A 22,031-nucleotide genomic window follows, 5' to 3' on the forward strand; every position below is an offset into this window, starting at 1 on the left:
TCACATAGCCCAAAAGCCCTCTCCTCTCCTGGCTGAGTGGGTCTGAAACATCAGGACCTGAAGTATTAACACTTACGTTCATAGGCATTTTAAGGGGAGAGGTTGATTTCTCCCCATTGCGTGACCCTCACCACTTACTGTCACTTAGATTTTGTCTGACTTCTCTAGCAATTTTTTTCCCCTCTCAGCATCGTTTGTGTGGGTGGACAATTGGTTATGGTATTTCTGTGTTTTCCTTTTTCCCTGTGGAGTACTCACAGGTCAGAACTTGGAACTCTAAGAAACACAAGATTGGATCAAACCATTGGTCTATGCAGTTTCATGAAGGGTGTGGTTGCCTTGTATGATGTCACCCCAGACATTAGTGAATACACCCTACATTCCTAAGTGTTTAATAATCTCTCAGCCCTTCATTTGAGACTTTATTTAAACTCTGGCCTTTTTCATAAGGTTTAATTGAACATTGGAAGAGTCCTTTATGCCTCATGTGTACTATTATTACATTCTATTATTGTCCTTAAGGTGATCCCTGCCCACCCCCACCCACCCCAAGAAACAAAAACCTTACAAATTCTCTTGTTCAACGTTGCTGCAACTTTAAAATGGGTTAAAACATCAAAACCCTAAACTCCAGTGTTGATTAGTGCTGACTGAGAAGTGCTGGGAAGCAAATACATAGCTTCCATTTGGTAGACAAGGATTATTGAAGTAGGTATCCTGTTCTGGTTCTAAAAAATCAATAGCTGTGAGACCTTCAGCTAGCCACCAGACCTCTCTGTTTCCATTTTCTTCAAGTATAAAAGGAGATGATTGCTTCCTATTCTTCCAGGTTGTTGGGAATGCTTTGAAAACAAATTGTTTAATTTTAAAGGCTTTATAGCAAACTATATCATGGTACTCTGGGGGTATTTTGAGAGCTCAAAACAAATTTAATAAGAAAAAAATATTGATGATATTGGATATTTAAGACTCATAGACTTCCACAGTTTCAAAATAACAGTAGCTGGCCTCTGTAAGAATGAATATTAAATATATACCTTCCATTATAAAGAAAAAAAAATCTCGTATAATTTCTAACATAGATTCTGGGTGGTATTTGATGTGATATCACACTTAAGGAAGAAAAGACTTCAGTAAAGAAGTGGTATTATTTGTGGAGACATGAAATTACTCTGGGTTCTTTTGGCAGGAGAATAAACAGGTTGCAAGCTGGGGAATAACCTCTGATTTGTAAGTCATTTAAATCCCAGTCCTTAAAAAAGGGGGAGTAAGGAAATACCCTAGTAACTCAACATGGGCAGCCTATCAGTACAAATCACCCAAGTGGGCTTTGGGGATATGAGCTTGATGGGATCTCCTGAAAGTTCAAGGGTAGGCCTGAGGTGAGTTTTTCCCTGGAAAACTTTTAGAGTCTTGGGGCTGGGGCTGGTTGCCATGTTAGCTTTAAGACTGCAGCTCTACCCTTATTTTCCTGAGAAATGCCAAGAGCTCGGAGCTGGCTCTGGTCTGGCAGCTGCATGCCCCGGAGCTTTAAGGATGACTCCTTTTGGGTGCTGAAAGGTGTTTTTCCTACACATCTGGTTTTTACTCAAGACCACTTGTATTTGGAGATACGGAAAGCAAAGGTAACAACCGTATCTTTTCCATACAGGGTCTAGTGACAGTTTCTTGGGATCATGTCTTCGCTTTACATAGTTTTATCAAAAATATGAACCCATCTAGACTTTGGAAAGAAAGTAGTTTTTCTTCTCTTTTTCTTTTCTTTTCTCTATTTTGTAGTGTTTCTTGACATGATGTGATGTGATCAGATCCCCTGTGAAGGTTTTCCTGGGGTGGGGCAGAGAGAGACCACGGCAATCATTTTTTCATACTGGAAAACTGACCCTGCCTCCTGATGCCCTGTTGTGTGTCTGTCCAACAGGGAGTTCTGTCCAACATCTCTTCCATCACCGACCTCGGCGGCTTTGACCCGGTTTGGCTTTTCCTCGTGGTGGGAGGAGTGATGTTCATCCTGGGATTTGCTGGGTGCATTGGAGCTCTGCGAGAAAACACTTTCCTTCTCAAGTTTGTAAGTATCGTACTCCACTTACACACCGAGAGCCAGACCCTCATCTCACATCAGGAGGACACCCTGTCGAGGCAGGAGTGAGCCACAACCAAAGGCACTGGGAATACTGTGGCCTGGGTAATGCTTCTCTTTTAGGAGAGCACTTTGGATGCCCAGCACCACCCTCCTCTACCCATGTGCCTGCGTGCTAAGTTACTAAGCTGTGTTTGACTCTTCGCGACCCTGTGGACTGTAGCCTCCAGGCTCCTCTGTCCATGGGATTCTCCAGGCAAGAATACTGTGAGTGGGTTGCCATGCCCTTCTCCAGGGGATTTTCTGGACCCAGGGGTTGAACCCATGTCTCTTATGTCTCTTGCATTGGTGGGGGGGTTCTTTATCACTAGCACCGCCTGGGAAGCTCCCTCTACCCGTGGCTCCTTAGTAACATCAGCACCACCATGGAGGTTTTGTACATAGATATCGCAAGTTTGCAGTCCAGCCCCGAAAGTAGCTTTAGGACTAAAGTAGGCCTGTATACGTATCTAGTTTTCTTCTTTTGGGTGATTTTTGCCCCCTCTTTTAAGCACATAGTCAGTAGAAAGCTGACTGACTTTCAGGTGGTCGGTTCAGAGAAGCCAGACATAAGCACAGTGGCTGTGACCTGTCCAGATTAAATCTGTTAAACAGTAGGTTCTGGTGACTATAGAGAAACAGTAAACACACACTTCCTGTGTTCTCTGCTAGTGCAAAGGCCGCCTTTGTGTGACCAGCATAATTTTTCGATCGCTTATAGGATATTTGGTGTGATCTGTTAGCATGAATATTTTTGGAGGAGTTTGACTCAGGGGTAGGTAAGTATTAAAAGTCAAGAATGAAAAGGAAAAGCCTCTTCCTTTGGAGATTTCTTCCATAGGAGATCAAAATGGCATGTGCTTCCCTGTGTGTCTCTGAAGTCAGTTTGGTAGATGTAGTCATTGGTCAGGAGTGTACCTGTCTATCCGGAGCTTGGCATTCTGGTGGGTGTCTGTCTTCTGGCACAACAGCATCCACGTCCCGCTCCAAGAACAGAAAAATGAATTTAAATTAAAAAAAAAAAACAAAAAAACACCTTTCCATGATGAGGGAAGACCGTGGGACTTGGAGAGATCTGCACTGGTGTTCCAGCCGCTGTCCCTGGCTCCTCCTCTCCGTCTGCTGACGCAGCATCATCTAGGGACATGCTCACCTAAAACAAGAGCATCAGCTGGAGCTGGTCCCAACAGCCATGCTGCCTGAGACTCCCATCTTAGCACTTTCACCACGTCGCCTCTGGCATCTTTTCTTGAATTTCCCTAAGAAAAGCAGATTCAGTTTCATCATATGTGCCCCCAGGCTAACTCTTTTTGAATTTCAGCGCCTCTGCCTCAGACAAAGTTCTGGAGGCTGTTTAACTTGAAAGTTCATATAACTCATGCTAACAGGGAAAAGCAAGGATTGCTTGGTCCTGTGTACAATTTAATGAGCGCTTGGTTCTCTGTTCTTAATATGTAGGTCTGTGTTGCAAGTAAAGACTATTCCTGCAATGCGAGAGAGCTGGGTTCAATCCCTGGGTTGGGAAGATCCACTGGAGAAGGAAATGGCAACCCACTCTAGTATTCTTGCCTGGAGAATCCCTGTGGACAGAAAGACCTGGCGGGCTACAATCCATGGGGTCACAGACAAGTCAGACGTGAACTGAGCGACTAATCACAGCACAACCACATGTTGCAAACAGTTTTACACACACACACACACACACACACACACACACACTTTATTCCCCACCTAGTCTTGATATCTGGAGTCCTCAGGAGAGCTTTGTCCCTGATTGTGACCTACCAACCCCCCAGTCTTCTTGACATGAGATATTTCTAAATGTTTGAGCTCACCTCACTCAGCTTTTCTATAGCCTCAGTGGCCTCGGATCATACTCACTGCTGGCCACTGTTTTATCAGTGTTCGTCTCCTTTTCCCCTTTAATGTGATTTACTTGCATATGGTTTAGTTTATAAGGGTAGTATCTTTAGTAGATGTGATGATTTTTGTAGTTGAATATACCAGAGTTAACTGAACAGACAGAAATACATACATTTCTCTAGATTAGCATCTTAATTTACAAAGTCCCACATTGAAAATGAAGAGAATTGTGTTGCTTCTTGTTTTGTTTTGTGTTTTTTAAGACTTGGAGAATATTTTAAATGCCCTCTCTCTCCACTTAGTACAATCAAAACTGGCCTAGAATATGCTTTGAGCAGGAGCTGTGACAGAAGTAGGAAGTAAATGTCAACACAGCTCCAAACAGCCTCAAAGGTTGGATGCCAGAAGGCTAAGAGAACTGCTGAGGGAAATCCAAGAGCTGGGAATGGAGCTTCCTGGTTGACTGAGGCCCTGAGATGAAGCCTGTGCGTCAGTCTCTGCCCCATAGGAAATGGGGGAAATTAGCTCACGGCATCTGAGGGAGGCAGATTTCTGCCAAATACTTGAGAATTTTATTTGGACTCAATTTCTGATTATGTACGATATGATTCATTATGGGAAAACATACCAGAGTGACTGGAAAGTGAGCTTACCTCTATGATGGAGGCAAGGACAGACATCTGATTAATACCTTTGCATGGCCTCTGGTTTGCCTGTACACACCTGTGCCCCAGCTATGGTTTTTCTCATTCCTATAGTGTGTTATCTGCTATATTTACATGTGTAGAGTACTCCCTGATAGAGGAGGGAGTCATTTTATGTGGTGGGGTAGGCACTGTGTGGAAAAGTGATAGGATTTTTTTCCTCTCTTTTTTCTAGATTGAGGAAAGCTTACTTTGAAATTATTGGCACTGCTGACGACTGTTAAGGGCTGTTTAGGTTCCTTTTCTGGTGAAGTCCCCAAGGACCGACAGCCAGGAGCTCTGTGGAACCTGAGGGGCTGAGCCAGAAGGGCTAAAACTGTGGCCCAAACCGTGGTGCCCTAGACGTTGGCAGGCCCTTCTTTCTTCCTTCGAAACCCTCCGTCCCCTCCCTCTTGCCCCTCCTCCAAGCATTTCGGATAAACACTGTCTAGTGTGGAAAGACCTGGCCCCACGGTCCTCTGCGACCCCCAACCCCAGTCACAGAAGACTGTGGGCTCTTTGGGGGCAGGGCTGTGGTCCTACCTGCCCTTGACTCTGCAAGGCCCACCCAGGCCAGGGCCTGCGCTCTTGGGGGCCATTCAGTAGATGTTTGTTAAATTAAAAAAAGCATTTTTTTTTTTTAATTTTTGTAAGCAAATTACGACACTTTCTTCGCACCCCTCGCCAGTGTGTTTTCCTCTCCTGAGCGCCTTGCTGTCTGCTCGCTGAATGTAGACACAGCGGCAGCTTTCGCGCCTTTGCCCCTTAGCCACTCAGTGAGTGGCAGGAGCCCAGCAGAACGGGTGGCCCCAGTGTTACCCTCTCTTTCGTTGTCACCAGAAGTTTACCCTCTGGTCCTTTACAGCTTCATTTCTCATAATCCGTGTGAGTGAAATAGTTTGCAAAGGGTGAGAATGTGGGGGTGGGAGGAGGCGGAAAGAAGCATGGGCGTGAGCGGGATGTAGATATGACTAAGATGAGGCACTTCTGGGTGTTTTAGATGAAAGGGAAATTTCTCCAGATTTATGGGCAATGACCGTGTATCCTGTGGTCTCCAGCCTTCTTCTTAAATTCTTATTGTCTGCGTCAGCCGGAAGTCTTCCTCTGGCTGTGTGTTGATGTTATTTAAAATATCACGAGCCTGGTGCTTCACAAGGGAAGGCTGGCATGGCTTGCATTCCCAAGAAAGTGCTCAAACCAGTGGTTTCATTTTATTTTCATGATGGGAAATTTTGTTCGTGTCACAGCTTACCTCCTCCCCACCCCCTGCTCCCCACCAACTTCCTCTTTGACCTCTTCATCTAAGATGAACACATCTCCTCTTTTACCCTATGTAGCAGGTGCAAAGGGGAATTAAAAAAATGGTGTCCTGAATCCAGAAAAGGAATGTATTGCATCCAGAATCAAGGCCACAGTAGCAAATGACAGTCTTAAAAAAATTGGGATAATTTATCTTTCAACATTACAAAAGCTTACCAGAGGTAGGGGCAGGTCATTGTTCAAGCGTCTGACAAGTGCATTAATCAGGAGAAACTCATTAGGCGTTAATGTGGGTCTAATGAGAAATTCCTATTATCCATGTTTGCTTATGGGCTTTGTTGGTTAATTACCAAAATGGAACACCAGAGCCCCTAAAATATGATTATGAAATGATTTTTAGAAATTCTTTTTTGGAGTGTAATACTCTATTAATGAATCTTAAGAAATTGAAGGTTATCTGCTTTGGGCATGGGTAATAACCCAGTATAATTACAAACCTTTTTAGAAGAAACCATTTAACTATATATGACCAAAAATAGCACTTATAACTGTTCTCTCTGTGTCTTTTGTTTTAGTTTTCTGTGTTCCTGGGAATTATTTTCTTCCTGGAGCTCACTGCTGGGGTTCTGGCATTTGTTTTCAAAGACTGGATCAAAGACCAGCTGTATTTCTTTATAAACAACAACATCAGAGCATACAGGGATGACATAGATTTGCAGAACCTCATAGACTTCACCCAGGAATATGTAAGTTTAAATGTGGCTTATTTTCAGGTTGAAAGCCTTCTTGGAAGGATGAACCCAATGAATGTTCCTCCTGGCTTCTGCGTCTACCAGTTGCAACCTACCTCTGACTCTTCTGCATGTTTTTTTTCATTTGTTCGCTTGTTTTCTAACTTGCTGTATAACTTACATGATTTGTATTCTAATGGGAAATGTCTGATTTTTCACTTATCTCAGTTTCTACTAAGAACAAAGAAGAAAACTTAGGCAAAGAGGCTATCATCAAGGGTGCTCACTCCTGTCAACATTTGAAGACTCTTGCTTTGCTATAGGTTTACCCTCTTTTTTGGCGGAGGGGAGGTTAAATGTGGATTTTTTCTATTCTTGGTCCCCTTTCTGGTCATTCTCCATGCTTCATATCTCATAATAATGTACTTAGCAATAGAATATTTATCCACCAAGTTCCTAAAATTATGCTTATCCGAACACCTGAAACTGAAAACTGAGAAACTTCTAAGCCTTGGTGACTCGTCACGAGTGAGTAATCTATAGAGTAGAGCTGCCTCCCATTCTAGTTTCTCAACGTGTCTGTGGGCCAGTGGCCTCTGCGGTGCAAATGAGGCGGCCGGTGCCCTGTTCCACTCAAAATGCAACATGGTATAAACAGGGAACCAGAAGACACACAGCAAGTGCCAAAATCGCATCAGCTAAGGGACCTTGGGCTAACAGGACCTTGAGCTGTTTCCCTAAGAGTAAAATGGAAATAATAGTAGCCACTGTTTAACTCATGGGGACATTCTGACACTAATAAGAGGTACACGGGTTTGTATTAGGCTTCAGGTGTTATTGTCCTGCAAACTGACAGCCTTTATCTGCATGCACTGAAAAGCTAGATGGGGGAGCAGACCTGATCAGCTGTGTCCATTGACATTCGTGTATGTGTCGTGTATGTGGCGGAACTGGAGGCCAGACAGAAGCTCAGTGGGCCAGTGGCTGTCTCTTGGCTGGCTGGTTTTCCAGAGTGAGCTGGATCCCTTTGATAAAGGGAGGAGAGGGCTGTGTTGGCGCTTGCCATGGGGGAGGCCCCCTGCCCTGATAGGCACTCAGAAGTGAGCTGAATTGTGCTGGTTTTGTTTTATGATGCAATGACTGTCCTGGAGCCTGCTGTCCCTCAGGTGTGAAATTAAGCCCTGATTCATTTCCTCAGCAGACTTGACTGTTTTGTTGGGTCATAATGGATGCAAGCTCACACCTTGCCAAGTATTATTGCTGACTAGTTTGCATGACAGATCTGATGGAGCTTTGTAGGCCAACTGGAGATGTACAACCCAAGCCTTCGGAGGATCCAATGAGCTGGAAGAACATGCGGATACACGTTCTCTTGAGATGCTGTCTGCTTTATATTGGAATTCTGTTATTTCATGTGATTTCACTTTTCTCTCTTGGATTTTAATACTTTGAAGTAGCTATTGATCTTGAAACCCTTACGATGGTCAAGGCTTGATGTTTATTTAACTCAGAGAAGTCAGACTGGGCCAGCATGGGGGAGTGTCAAAGGGGCTTTTGATGGAGCCACCCTGAAATCTAGCCTTAAGACTCACTGAATTTAACAGCTTGCTTTGTTATATTTTAACTGATTGCAGTTTTTCTGTTGAAAATCTAAATCCATGCTCTTGTTTTTAAAAATTCAGAATAGAAACAGATGCAGAATAAAAAGTATGCCTTTCAAACTTGGGGGGTGATAACGGATATGTTCACTATCTTGCTTGCGATGATGCTTTTATGATGTATAAGTATGTGAAAACGTACCAAGTTATACCCTTTAAATATGTGCGTTTTACTGTATGTCAATTCTATCTCAGTAAAATAGATAAAAACTTGTAGAGATGGAAATTTAAAAAAGAAGTAAACCCATGGATCTCCTACCACAACCCCAGTTGCCTCCTTCAGACACTGCTGCTGCTTGCTGTCCTAGAGTGTTCCTTCATGGACTTGAACCAAACAGACTTTGCTCTGACTGGGCCCTGCTTGTACAATCCTTCCCTGCCCTTCCTCCACCTCCCACCATGGGCCCCGTGGCTTTTTTGATCATCACCAGCACAGACTTACTACACACCTTCAGCCTTAATTCAGAAGCTTTTACAGTGGCCCTTTAGGTTCATCTTGGTTTAAAAGTAAAATTCTGGGCCAGAGAGAAGGTTAGAGCTGGCAGAAGCTGGGTATGGGTCATTCTGCCAGGTGGAGCATAGGCACCTGGTCGCCGCCAAGTTGAGATGTTCTAATTCTCTCCTGTTTGCTCTAGTGGCAGTGCTGTGGGGCTTTTGGAGCTGATGATTGGAACCTAAATATTTACTTCAATTGCACAGATTCCAATGCAAGTCGAGAGCGATGCGGCGTGCCCTTCTCCTGCTGTACTAAAGACCCCGCGGTAAGTGACTGCCAGAAACCCGCTGGCCGCGCATCTCATCGACAGTGTGTGTGGGATGAGCGGTTTCTTTTTTTTCTGGAAACCTCTTCTGACCCACCTATTCCTAATTGTAGCTCCTCTTGCAGGGGGTGGGGCGTTAGAGCTCAGATCATCTCAATAGGAGTAATCATATATATATATATATATATGTTAGCTGCTCAGTCGTGTTCGACTCATGCCCAACATTAATTTAGCGGTGCATGCTGGTTCCTGTTCTAAGCCTGTGTGCGTGTTGGCTCATTTCACTTTGGAACCTTCCTGCTGGCAGATACTACCATTATCTTCCCTTTTCAGGTGAAATCAAGGCCCATGGAGTTTAAGTAGCTTCCCCAGGCTCGCACTGCTGGCGAGCGATGGGGCCGAGCCTAAACTCAGGCAGCTGCCCATATTGCCTGTATTCCTTCCTCATGAGAAGGATGGGCTTGTACGGAAGCACTGTGTTGCTTGGGGTTAGCAACCCTTTTCTTGCTGACTCAGCTCTGAAGCAGTCCTAGGAATAGGAGAGGGGTCTGAGACAAGCCAGCATGAGACCACTGCAGGAAGACTGTGGCTGCCCACCCTCTTGGCCAGAACGGTGACAGTCACTGCAGTTTGTATTTTAGGAAAAATTATAAAACCTGTCCACAAGCCACCCTCTTTACTGTGGATTTGATTGCATTTTGAGTCAAATTATTTGTCTGGTATAGTGAATGTGTCTCAGTCTAGTCAGACTCTGCAACCCCATGGACTGTAGCCCGCCAGGCTCCTCGGTCCATGGAATTCTCCAGGCAAGAATACTGGAGTTGGGTTGCCATTCCCTTCCCCAGGAGATCTTCCCAACCCAGGGCTCGAACCCAGACCTCCCTCATTGCAGGCAGATTCTTTTGTCTGAGCCATCAGGGAAGTCTCATACATAGTATGGCTTAAAGTACAGCTCCCCAGCTGTATATAAAAGCCAGAATTGAAGGTTAGAACAGTAAATGTGAGAGAGAAGGTGCCCTTGGCCTTTCCTTGCTCCTCAGCCTCTCTCTGACCGGTCAACCCCCCGGTGTCTTCCCCCAGACCCACCCTTCCCTACAAGGGACAGGGCCACATGGGTGCTGATTTCAGTGGCTGGTTCTCCCCTGCAAGGTGGGTGGTGCGGGGCTCTTTAAAAGGGGCCGTTGTTCATCTGTAAAAACACTGAATCATTATGCTATGCCCCTGAAGCTAATATAATATTGTAAATCAACTATCCTTCAATTTAAAAAATGAAAAAAGAGAGAGAAGGGGACAGTGGTCTCAGGTAGCAAAGGAGTACTTTCCTAGGCTCAGCTTGGGCTGTTCTCTTTTTCTGAAGGAGACTGAGAATCGGTGAGGACTGGGCTCTGGACCCTCCCCTGGAAAGCCAACCTTCTTCACCAGCTCACTTCTCCTTTCCCCTGGGAGGACTGGGAGGCAAGAGCGTGCCCAGCACAGAGCCCAGGGTGCCCGCCCACCCAGGCAGCAGGCACAGCTACACTCTGTCTGTCTCCTGCCTCCGCCCTGAGTGAATATTCCAGCAGAATTCTGAAGATTTTCAGAAGATGCCACCCCCACCTTTCAGTTGCAGATCCTTTGGGACGAGATGTCTCATTCCATAAATGCTAAGCTAGTAAAATCCACCACACGCCCTGCAGAGGAGACGCATAAACAAACCTGAAACGGCAGAACCCACGTCTCTTCTCAGGCCTGTGAGGTTTCGGAGCGCCTATCCACACACGTGTGGTCAGGGCGTTGCTTTTAATTATCAGAATTACTTGTTCTCGTGGAAAAACCATTTAAACAATACAAAAGTGTATGTATTGTATCTTAGACACTTGGTCATGTTTGACACTTGTGACCCCATGGACTGTAGCCCGCCAAGCTTCTCTGTCCATGGAATTTTCCCGGCAAGAATAGCCTGGAAAAATGGAGTGAGCTGACATTCCCTTCTCCAGGGAATCTTCCTGTCTCAGGGATCAACCCTTGGTCTCCTGCATTGCAGGTAGATTCTTTACTGTCTGAGCCACCAGAGAAGCAAGTATACTAGTATATAGATTCAAAAATAGAATTCCCCACTGGAGAGCATAAATGGAGACAATCATTATGAAAGTCACTAGAAGAAACTTTTAACCGTGGTTTTTGTCTGTCTCCAGTTCCCTAAACCCATAAGCTTCTTGAGGTTATCAACTTTGAGTTCAGAGACTCCCACATAATGGAATTGCTAGTCTTTCTGATATTTCCTGAGTCTCAGTTTTCCTCATTTGGAAAGGAAGGAATATTTAATACCTCCTGAGGATGGTTATAATAATTCTATGGAATTTTCTGTGAAAGTGTTTAACATGGTGCCTGGGACATCTGTGTGCCCAAATAAACATTTTGTAACCAACATTTAGCAGGGATCTTCTGCTGACTGTGGATGGACTTTCTGTCTGACAAGAGTGAATTTCAGTTTTCTCTTTCTTTTCTCCACCAGGAAGATGTCATCAACACTCAGTGTGGCTATGATGCCAGGCAAAAACCAGTAAGTGGAATCCCATCTTGTCGCTTAGCACGAAGGGTGTTGGAGGAGCTTTTTAATTCACGTGGTGATGCTATGCTCTCCTTTCCCCTGTGAAGGAAGTTGATCAGCAGATCGTAATCTACACGAAAGGCTGTGTGCCCCAGTTTGAGAAGTGGTTGCAGGACAACCTAACCATTGTGGCTGGCATTTTCATAGGCATTGCCTTGCTGCAGGTAAGGTGGCTGTCCCGGGAGATGGTGCCCTGGGAGAGCCCTCACCAGGACAGAGGCTTTGCTTTAGTCCCTCCACGTCACAGTTGTTAAGACACCTTGGAGGGCTGGGGAACAAACCTCAACTCTATTTGGTTTGTATTTTGTTAAGGCTGTGATGTTAGATGCTACTATCCTGAAAGACTTTAGGGAACCTTTGTTCCTTTTCAAGATGGAAAAATTGCTGGGGTCACTAATTGCCTGCTGGCTTTCCAGCATTTCCATGGGGTTAGTGATGTGGCATTGTGACAGCTGATCAGACAGGAATGGTCAGATGGAGAGCCTTGCCCAGTGGCCCAGGCTAAGGCTTTTTGGAGTTTCTCAGACACTCTGTGCTCCTTTCTCTCCCTGGATCATCTTTCCAAAGTGCTGGGAAGGAAAGGGAGCACCCACTTTTCCTCCTGGGAAGCCCCAAGAACTGGGCTTTTCTTTTTGTGGAGATGTGATACTTTCAACAGAGAGGGCCACAAATGAGGCACAATGATTGAAAGAAATTAAAGAAGACCTGAATAAATGGAACGTCATCCATTGTCACCAATTGGAAGATTTAATATTGTTAAGGTGGCAGTACTCTCCAAGTTGATATACAAGATTCAGTGCGGCCTCTGCCAAAATGACAACTGGCTTATTTGCAGAAAGGGCCAAGCTGATCCTACAATTCATATGGAAATTCAAGAGACCCAGAATAACAAAGCACACTTTATAAAGCACAAGGTTGGAGAACTCATACTTCCCAATTAAAAACTTATGTCAGAGCTACAGTAATCAAGATAGTGTATACTGGCGTATGGTTGGACATATAGTTTAGTGGAATGGAACTGAAAGTTCCAAAAAACCCTCTAGTCTATGGTCAGCTGACTTTTTTTGACCAGGCAACCAAGACCATTCAATGGGGGAAAGAATGGTCTTTTCAGCAAATGGTGCTGGGCTGTTTATACAAAAGACTGCATTTGGATCCCTAATCACATGTAAAAATTAACTGAGAACTGATCAAATACCTAAATGTACAAGGTAAAGCTATAAAAGTTTTAGAAGAAAGTATAGGTGTAAATCTTTGTGATCTTGAATTAGACAAGTGTTTTCTTAGATATGATGCTAAAAGCACAAGCAACCAAAAAGAGTGGATAAATTGGACTTCATCAAAATTAAAAACTTCTGTGCTGAAAAGGATACAATTAAGAAAGTGAAAAGAAAGCCCACAAAATGGGAGAAAAAAATTTTGCATATCAGTACATCTGTTCAGGGTCCTGTGTATAGAATATATAAAGAACAACTCAACTGTTAAAAAAAAAGACAAAGCCAATTTAAAGGTGAGCAAAGGATTTGAATAGACATTACTCTGAAGAAGATACACATTAGCTCTTTGTAATGACATCGTTAATTATTAGAGAAATTCAGAACCACAGTGAGATACCACTGCACACATATTAGGTTGGCTATGATAAAGACAGACATTAATAAGAACTGGTTAGGATGTAGAGAAATTGGAACCCTCAAACATCACTAAAGGGAATGAAATGGACACAATATCTTTGGAAAACAATTTGCTAGTTCATGAGAAAATTAGAGTAACCATATGACTCAGCAATTCAGCTCCTAGGTATGTGCCCCAAAGTACTGAAAGCATGTTTACCCAAAAACTTGTACATCGGTGTTCATAGCAGCATTATTTGCAATAGCCGAAAAGTGGAAACCATCCACATGTCCATCATCTGATGAATGGATAAACAAAATGAAGTTTGTCCATATAATGGAATATTATTCAGCCATCAAAAGAATCAAACTACTATTGCAACATGGATGAACTTTGAAGACATTTCACTCCATGAAAGCAGACCAACAGAAAGGCTGTGTATTACAGGATTCTATTTATATGTCCAAAATAAGCAGATCCACAGAGACAGAAAATAGTGATTTCTAGGACTGCCAGGATGAGGGGGATGGTGGGCTGACTGTCCCAGGGTACAGAATTCCTTTGGGGGGTAATGAAAGTGTTCTGGATTCAGATAGTGTGGTGATGGTCGCACATTTTCATGAATGTACTGAGAATCACTACATTGTACACTTTAAAAGGATGAATTCTGTGGGATGTGAATTCTATCTCAATTTTGACCCCACTGCTGGGCATACACACCGAGAAAACCAGAATTGAAAGAGACACGTGTACCCCAGTGTTCACTGCAGCACTGTTTACAATAGCCAGGACATGGAAGCAACCTAGATTAGATGTCCATCAGCAGACGAATGGATAAGAAAGCTGTGGTACATATACACAATGGAGTATTACTCAGCCATTAAAAAGAATACATTTGAATCCGTTCTAATGAGGTGGATGAAACTGGAGCCAATTATACAGAGTGAAGTAAGCCAGAAAGAAAAACACCAATACAGTATACTAACACATATATATGGAATTTAGAAAGATGGCAATGATGACCCTGTATGTGAGACAGTAAAAGAGACACAGATGTGTAGAACAGTCTTTTGGACTCTGTGGGAGAGGAAAAGGGTGGGATGATTTGGGAGAATGGCATTGAAACATGCATAATATCATATAAGAAACGAATCGCCAGTCCAGGTTCGATGCATGATACTGGATGCTTGGGGCTGGTGCACTGGGACGACCCAGAGGGATGGTACAGGGAGGGAGGAGGGAGGGGGGTTCAGGATGGGGAACATGTGTATACCTGTGGCGGATTCATGTTGATGTATGGCAAAACCAATACAATATTGTAAAGTAATGAACCTCCAATTAAATAAATTTGTATTTTAAAAAATGAGATTCAGTAGCCGAAAGAAAAAGCCTAAACTTTCCGCCATCTGACGCCATCCCTCCCTTTCTCAGATCTTCGGAATCTGCCTGGCCCAGAACCTGGTGAGTGATATCGAGGCTGTCAGGGCTAGCTGGTAAAGCGCCTGCCACAGCCACTTGCAGACACTGGACAGACCCAGCCTTCCTGACCCTCCAGTGCGCCCACCTGACACCCATGCTGCACGGACTCTGACCTCAGAGGCATCCCGCAATCCCAACTGATGGAGCTGCCAAGAACTTAGTTTTGGTGGGGGGTAAAACTGGGAAATGCTGCTCACTGACAGAATTAAAAAATAACCAGTATGAAAGTCTTTGCGCCATGAATCTCTACTGTAGCCATGAATTTCTGGAAGGTTGGATACTTACCAAATGAAAAAAAAAGGAAGGGTGGGGGAGCCAGATGTACTAAGTTTGTGGAAGAGTTGTTCCTGCTTCAGTGATGGGAAGGCTGTCTCCTGTGCTACGGCCTGAGGAAGTGTGTTATTTCTGAAAGTCAGCCCCTTACCTGGGAGGGGTGTGTTTTCAGCATCCCTTCACTGTACGTTTCAAGGAACTGTTAACAACCATCATCCAAGGAAGAGAACAGCTTGCCTTTGGGTTCCCATTTTGTGACTGCATTTGACAAGGAGCTTGGGTGGACTCTTCTGGTCTCTCCTGGCACGTGTCCTCGTAGAAGTTGTGTATTCCTTGCGTGCTGAGCAGGGGCTTTGGAACATTTCACGATGCTGAATTCTAGCAGGACAGATCTTTTCTGTAAGTAGGCCTGAGCTTTATTTATCAATGAGATCCAAGGAGAAAATGAGGTTAACGAAGAGGTAGTGAATGCTGCAGCCCTCCAAATTAGTTTTTGGGGTTTTTTTTGAAACTCTGGAATACTCTAGGGCTTTGTTTGGTTGTGGGCCCCCCTTTTTTTGTCTTCCAGAAGCGAAAGCTATGATACAGTTTCTCTTAAATTTTAGGGTTTTTTTTTTTTACTCAGCTCGAATATTAATTTTTTATATAATCTCTCTGCATGAGCTGTGAATCTGAATCCACCAGCTCCTTTTCATGCCGTCTATTCCTACAAGCCTTTATAAATGTTCTTCTGTCAGGATTTATTTCGTGGGTCTGCAGCCTGGAGTGGTGTGTCCCCCCACCCCGTCTGGGAAGGGACCAGCTGGGCGTCACAGGGGCGTCTATGGCCTCAGTGTCTGAACCATGTTGATCGATCGTCATGGCCTCTTCTGCAGGCTCCCTCTTTCTCTGGGAATGAAATTAAACCTAGTTCTGAAATGGTGTTGACAGAGTCAGAAGCTTCTGATGGTTTTCTCCTTCTGGTTTTTGTTTGTTTTTATGAAACAACAACAAAAACAAACCCAGAGTGCAAGACCAGAGCTGCTTCTGTCCTCAGAGCCGACTCACCAACAGCATGGCAACGAAGCACAGACGCCTCAAGGGGGAGTGCTGATTGGCCGAGAGTTCTGTGATAAGGTGGGAAACACTTGCAGAGACTGCCGCTCGCCCTGTCCCCTCTCCAGGTGAGGGGTGGGGATGAGTTTTGCCCCCAGAGTTTAATCCTAACTGGTATCTATCAGGATGTCAGCAACCCCGGGGAGCAGATCTTAATCTGTGGGAAAACCGCAGGCATGTCTCACAGAGATGACACATTTGCCCACACAGAACTGGGCAGCCAGCTAGCACAGCTTGTGGAAACTTAGCAAGGTTTTCCATTGCGGCCCCATGTTGCATCACTGTGGCTGATGAACGTGTCCGTCTGCTCAGAGAAAGGACAAAAATGCTTTGAAAATCTAGTCTCCAGAGTGAAGGTGTGTATGACTCTGCACGTGTGTTCTTGTGTCTCAGTGTAGTTAAGAGATGTTCATTCCATCTTCTGGCTGTGAGATAATTTTATTTCACCTCTGTCCCCACCACTGTTGTCATTCCATGTTGATTGTCATTCCAACCTGGAGAAGACTTGAGCCCTCTGGTTGGCACTCTTGTTTGTTAACCTCATTCATTCTCCAGTGAACTCCACCTGACCAGTTGATTCAGAATCAGGCCAGCTTCCCTTCCTTTGGCACATCCAGTAAAAGGCCAAACAGCAAGTCCGAGTTCTAAATTTTAATTAATCACCCTTTTTTTTTTATATATACTTGAGAGTGGTTATAATAAAGGCTGTCATTAATAAACTTGGTTCTACCTTACATGGAGTTCTATCTGTCTTCATTCTCTCTTGTGGTTGTGAAATTCTCTAATCCAGTGGTGATCACACATTAGCATGCATTGGAATCTCCTGGAAAGCTTGTTAGCACACAGATTACTGGGTTTGCCACATCCCCAGAATTTATCATTTAGTGGGTCTTGGGTGGAGCTTGAGAATGTGCATTTTTGACAAGTTTCCAGGTGAACTGTTGCTCCGTGTCTGGGAGACACTTGTCAAGGCACCCCTCTGATCAGGTTCTCTCAGAGTGAAAACAGAGAGAGGGAACATTTTGTGTCTGGGGAAGGAAAGGTCCTTTGTGCTGCTGAACACAAACTAATGAGAGATGGGGCAGAACTGAGGATGTAGGAAATCTGTCTCCGAAATCACTGTCTGCGGTCACCATCACCTGGGGACCAGGCAGAATACAGATCAGGTTTTGCCCCTAGCAATCCTGGAGTGGGAGTCAGAGCTTATATTTTTTTTAAGAAACTCCCATGAAAATTTAACACACAATAAGATTTAGGACCCATAGACCTAGGTAAATCTTAATAAGCTCTTCACAGGCTCTTTATGGGAAAATAATTTCTAGCAGTCTCTGAGCAGGATTCTTAAAAACCCACCTGAGTTTTTAAGATTAAAATATCAGTGTATTGATAAATGTCCTTTCATTGTGAACTATCTCTGCAGAAGGCTTCTGTCTTGCACACTACTAAAGACTTTTTTCAAAGATAAAATAAAAATTGAAAGTTCATACAGTATTCTCAGACCTTGACGCTGTGTTCCCATACTTGTTTGAGATACAGTGTAGCTCACTTGTCTGGATATTTGAGACAATGTTATTTTGTTATTATGGCTATAAGGAAATTTATCAGGGGTAACTGGAGATAACCAATTCATATTTCTTGAGTTTTCTTAGCTGTGCTGTAGAAATTATGTATACATGTGAGGTAATTGGATCTCTTTGTTCAGAGCAAACTCTGGGCCAACAAAGGAGAAATGTCACAGCTCAGAAGTAAAAAAGATGCTTTGTCTACAAAGCTTAGAATTTATAGGAAGTTTCTTCCAAGTTTGGGAGATAGACATTGGAGGATGATTATTGGATTTGTCTTTATCTCTCATTTGACCAGTTGCCCACAAATAGCATTCCCTTCTGTGATTTACAAATATCTAATACAGTTTTTTTTTTTAATGAATGCAGGAATTCAAAAGTAGAATTTCATGTCATGAAGCACTTGAAAAAGAAGTGCCTTTCCTTGTTCTTTCTCCTTTTTTTTCCTCACAAAAAATAAACCTCTCCTTCTCTTTCAGCTTTCTTCCTGCTCCAGGTCCCTGCCACCCTTTTCTCAAGGGGGTGCTGAAAAGTGTTGCTTGGCTTTTTCTTCTTATGCAGCCCGCTTCCTCCTCCAGGCTTTGTGCGTGCTGGTTGGCGGGGGTGGGGGTAGGGGGAGAGCAGGCATGGATGCACTAATTCCACAGTTTCCTGTTTCCGGCGGGCTTGGACCGGAGCCCTGGGAAGCTGGTGGGCTGAACAGTGAGAACCCCTAACCCAGGGACCTGGCAAGGCCCTCCCCAGCTCCTTTATCATTTATTCCACGAAGCCCTCCTCTAGGGAGATCCTGTGGAGACCTCCAAGGAAGGACTGGGAACCTCTCCATAAACACTGGCCAACAGGGTTGGTGGCCAGCTCTCTCCAGGGAGGCCAGGGGGCTGTTTCTTTGTGATGCCTTCCGAGGAGGAGGAAGCCTAAGCTTTGAATGAGAAGGAAAATGCAGTGTTTGGAAATACTCTATCTTGGCCTTATTGTGGTGACATGATAAAGTCTAGGCATGACAACAGACAAAGCCGGTGTATCTGGTTTGGGGCAGGGGTCAGAGAAGGGAGGCCAGACTGCTTAGGGACCAAAGCCATCTGTAAACTTGAGCCTTTCTTTTTGGAAGAGTTTGCAACAAAAGAGTTTATAACATTAAAGTTTTCAAGACTTAGTTAAGGGATACAGCTTATACAGTTAATTGAATAGTTAATTGAATACAGCTTCCTTTGGGGGATTTTCATGCTGAGTAGTTCTTGTGTAAGTTTGGCCTCCAAGGGGAGGGATGCTCGAGTGAGTCCATCTTGATTTCCTTTAACCCAAACCAAACTCCTCAGGACCTGTCCTGGCCATGCAATTTACCCCTTCACTTCCAGGAACTCCCAAAAAGCTGAAGGAAGAGCTGGTTAGTTCCTGGGCTTCACTCTGTAAAGCTACTCCAAAAAGCAAACTGTAGCATACAAACAGGGTAGCCGTTTGCATGCTGTTGCTCGTCATTGACTGTGTAGTTGCAATTCCTGTGCAAGAGGGCCAGCTAGAAAGCTGCCTTTTAAATGTGCAGCTCGTCAGCTTGAGTTAGCTTTTGCTTTTGCAGAACCTCTAGTTTGCAACGTTTTAATAGCCTGCCCTCTAGTGGCGATCAGGTAAAAGCACTCCTGACAAGTTGGAAGAGTGACCGCACTCTATTCAGAGGCGCTAGCTCTTTGGAAGAACTTGAGGGTGTACAGCCATATGTTGCTTGCTGAGAGTGGGTAGGTGTTCTATTCCTTTGACATTCGTGAAAATGACAGAGCTTACTTTGGAAAGTCGGGGAGCAGGTGTTAAGCTTCCTTCACCATCTAAGTCCTGATATTGCTGCTGAAACTTTCTGGGGGCACTACAGCAATGTGTACAGGTTGAAGCTGGGCCCTGCCCTGCTGCCTAGAGTCAGACAGAGTTTATAGATGGGGTGGCGATGGTCTGAAAGTGCTAATCTGTGGGCAGGAAGCACTGCCTCTGTTGAAATGCCCACCAAGGAGGAGAGGTGAGCTGAACTTTTATACTTCCCCCCACCCTCCCCACTGGCACTCAGGGGGTTTCTGTGGCCCCCAGGGTCCTGATCTGCATCTCAGTTCCTCTTCAAAACAAACAACACCCCTGAAACAAGGATTAGACATTCCTTGTATGAATGTTTCCTCTGAAAGCTCCCCTGTGGATCACCACGTGGAGGTCCCTTTGATCTGAGAATCTGCAACGGTGGTTTTAAGGGCTGTGAAGTCTGGTGGAGTGTTCCCGACTGTACCTTGTGTTTTAGGAGTTTGTTACAGATTGAACCGTGTCTTCCAAAAATTCATGTGAAGCCCTAAGCTTCAGGACCTCAGAGTGTGACCTTCATTTGGAAATAGCATGTGGGAGATGTAATGAAGATAAGGTCATACTGGGTGGGTTCCTACTCCAATAGGTTATTAAATTTGGACACAGATGCATGCAAGAGAATGCCATGTGAACGTGAAGGCGGAGATTGGGCGATGCATCTGAAAGGCAAGAAATGCCAAAGACGGGTGACAAGTCACCAGAAACCAGGAGAGAGGCATGGAATTGATTCTTCCCCAGAGCCTGCAGAGGGAACCAGTCATGCCAACACCTTGACTTTGGACTTTTAGCCTCCAGAGTTATGAGACAATAAATCTCCATGGTTTAAGCCATCTACTTTGTGGCATTTTGCTTCAGCAGTTTCTAGGAAACTAGTAGAGTCTGAACATCTATTGCTGCCTTTCCTGACTTGGGACTTGCTCTCTGTATTTGCTTTAAGCTCTTTGAAAATTGCTTTGATGTGTTTTGTGGGACATTTAAGACATAAGCAATGTTTTATTACATGATGATTAAAAGTGGTCACACTGCTGTATGTGTTTCTTTGAAGTAAACCATCTTAAATGCAACTTGTGAGATGGATTAAAGTCTTATAAATAAAGCAGTCGATGTCCACAACAGTGCTTTCTTTAGTCTTGTTACTTTGTGACCCATCAGCCCACTAATTCACCAACCCCTGCTGCAAGCCAGCTAACAGGTGTGTGTGCTATTCCAAGCCTTGAAATAAAAGGTGACATTCACTGAAAGTTTACTGTGTTCCAGGCACTTTGCTGTAAGCACTCTGCATGCATTTTTGAGGAAAGGTAAACTGAAAAAATAAAACCATACTTGTGGAAAATACAGACTTCACCAAGAGCTTACCGAGGTAGTGCTGCTGAGATGGGAGGAATGCAAGCTAATGGAAGCAGGCCCAGCGGAAGAAGAGAGGCCTGACCCAGGCCCCTGAGGGAGAGCGAAGGAAGAGACTCCAGGGCAGGAATGAGGAGGTGAGTGCTGCTAGGGATATGGGGAGGCCCTGGAGCTTCCAGAAGAGGGGAGAAGCATGGATAAGCCACGAGAAGTTCAGGTACAGAGAGTCCAGGAATTGTGGCCAGTCCCTGGCCCATGTCGGGCACTCAAAAACTTGCTGAATGACTTGGGTAGGTAATTGTGGAGATGGGTTTGAATGAGGAGGTAACTGATGCAAAGTAGAATTTTGGGTAAAGCTGGACAGTGTCTGCAGTTACAAACCCCCTGCCATCTGATTCACAATTTAAAAATGTTTAAAAAAATCAGACTTGTCTATCAAAGCATTTTGTAGAAGGCAATAGTGAGTTTTTTGGTAACACCCCAGGCCTTCTAAAGGGACCATAACTTCGCAAACTGGCAAGTCAAACAGTCTTAGAGCTCTGCAGGCCGTGGGAAGTGCCATATTTTATCCCTGTTCCGAAATCCACCTTTTTCCTCCATCTAGTTCCACCATCCCTCTGACATTTCTATGACCTGGGGGCTGGCATGGAGCTCGCCGTGTGGCAGGAGGGGACATTGCCCTGAAGCTGGCAGAGGTTGGAGTTTGTGTGTTCCATGGTAGTTCTCAGCTCTAGTTACCGTTAGGATCACCCAAGCCCTTTAAACAAACCCCCGTGCAGCCCAGGGGGTTTGAATATGCCACTGGGGCATCTCAAACTTTATACACATATATGACCTGGGTCTTAATTTACTTGGGTCTAAATTATCTGGAGCCTGGCGTGCTGCAATTCATGGGGTCGCAAAGAGTTGGACACGACTGAGCGACTGAACTGAAAGCATCCGGATTTGGGAGTTCTCTGGTGGCCTAGTGGATAGGATTCTGAGCTTTCACTGCCATGGCCTGGGTTCAGTCCCTGGTCAGGGAACTGACATCCCACAAGCTGTCCGATGTGAGCAAAAAAATAACAACGAAAAAAAGTAAAAATAATCTGGATCTGATTTAGCTAGTCTGGAGTGGGACTAGAGAATCTGAGGCTCTACAGGCTCCCAGGGGACGTGGATGTTCT

General features: G+C 44.5%; 1 protein-coding gene across 1 annotated transcript in view; it reads left to right on the forward strand.

The window, feature by feature from the left end:
• TSPAN5 (tetraspanin 5) overlaps positions 1-14,953 on the forward strand; it is a 180,437-nt gene extending 165,484 nt beyond the window's left edge. Inside the window, exons 3-8 of the mRNA XM_052642038.1 lie at positions 1,922-2,068; positions 6,501-6,671; positions 8,950-9,075; positions 11,570-11,617; positions 11,713-11,829; positions 14,711-14,953. Of these exons, the coding sequence (XP_052497998.1) occupies positions 1,922-2,068; positions 6,501-6,671; positions 8,950-9,075; positions 11,570-11,617; positions 11,713-11,829; positions 14,711-14,776 (675 nt within the window). The 3' untranslated portion in view covers positions 14,777-14,953. The remainder of the gene's footprint in view (positions 1-1,921; positions 2,069-6,500; positions 6,672-8,949; positions 9,076-11,569; positions 11,618-11,712; positions 11,830-14,710) is intronic.
• Positions 14,954-22,031: the final 7,078 nt, after the last annotated feature.

Source organism: Budorcas taxicolor, chromosome 6 (genome assembly GCF_023091745.1).
Source record: "Budorcas taxicolor isolate Tak-1 chromosome 6, Takin1.1, whole genome shotgun sequence".
Classification (NCBI taxonomy): domain Eukaryota; kingdom Metazoa; phylum Chordata; class Mammalia; order Artiodactyla; family Bovidae; genus Budorcas; species Budorcas taxicolor.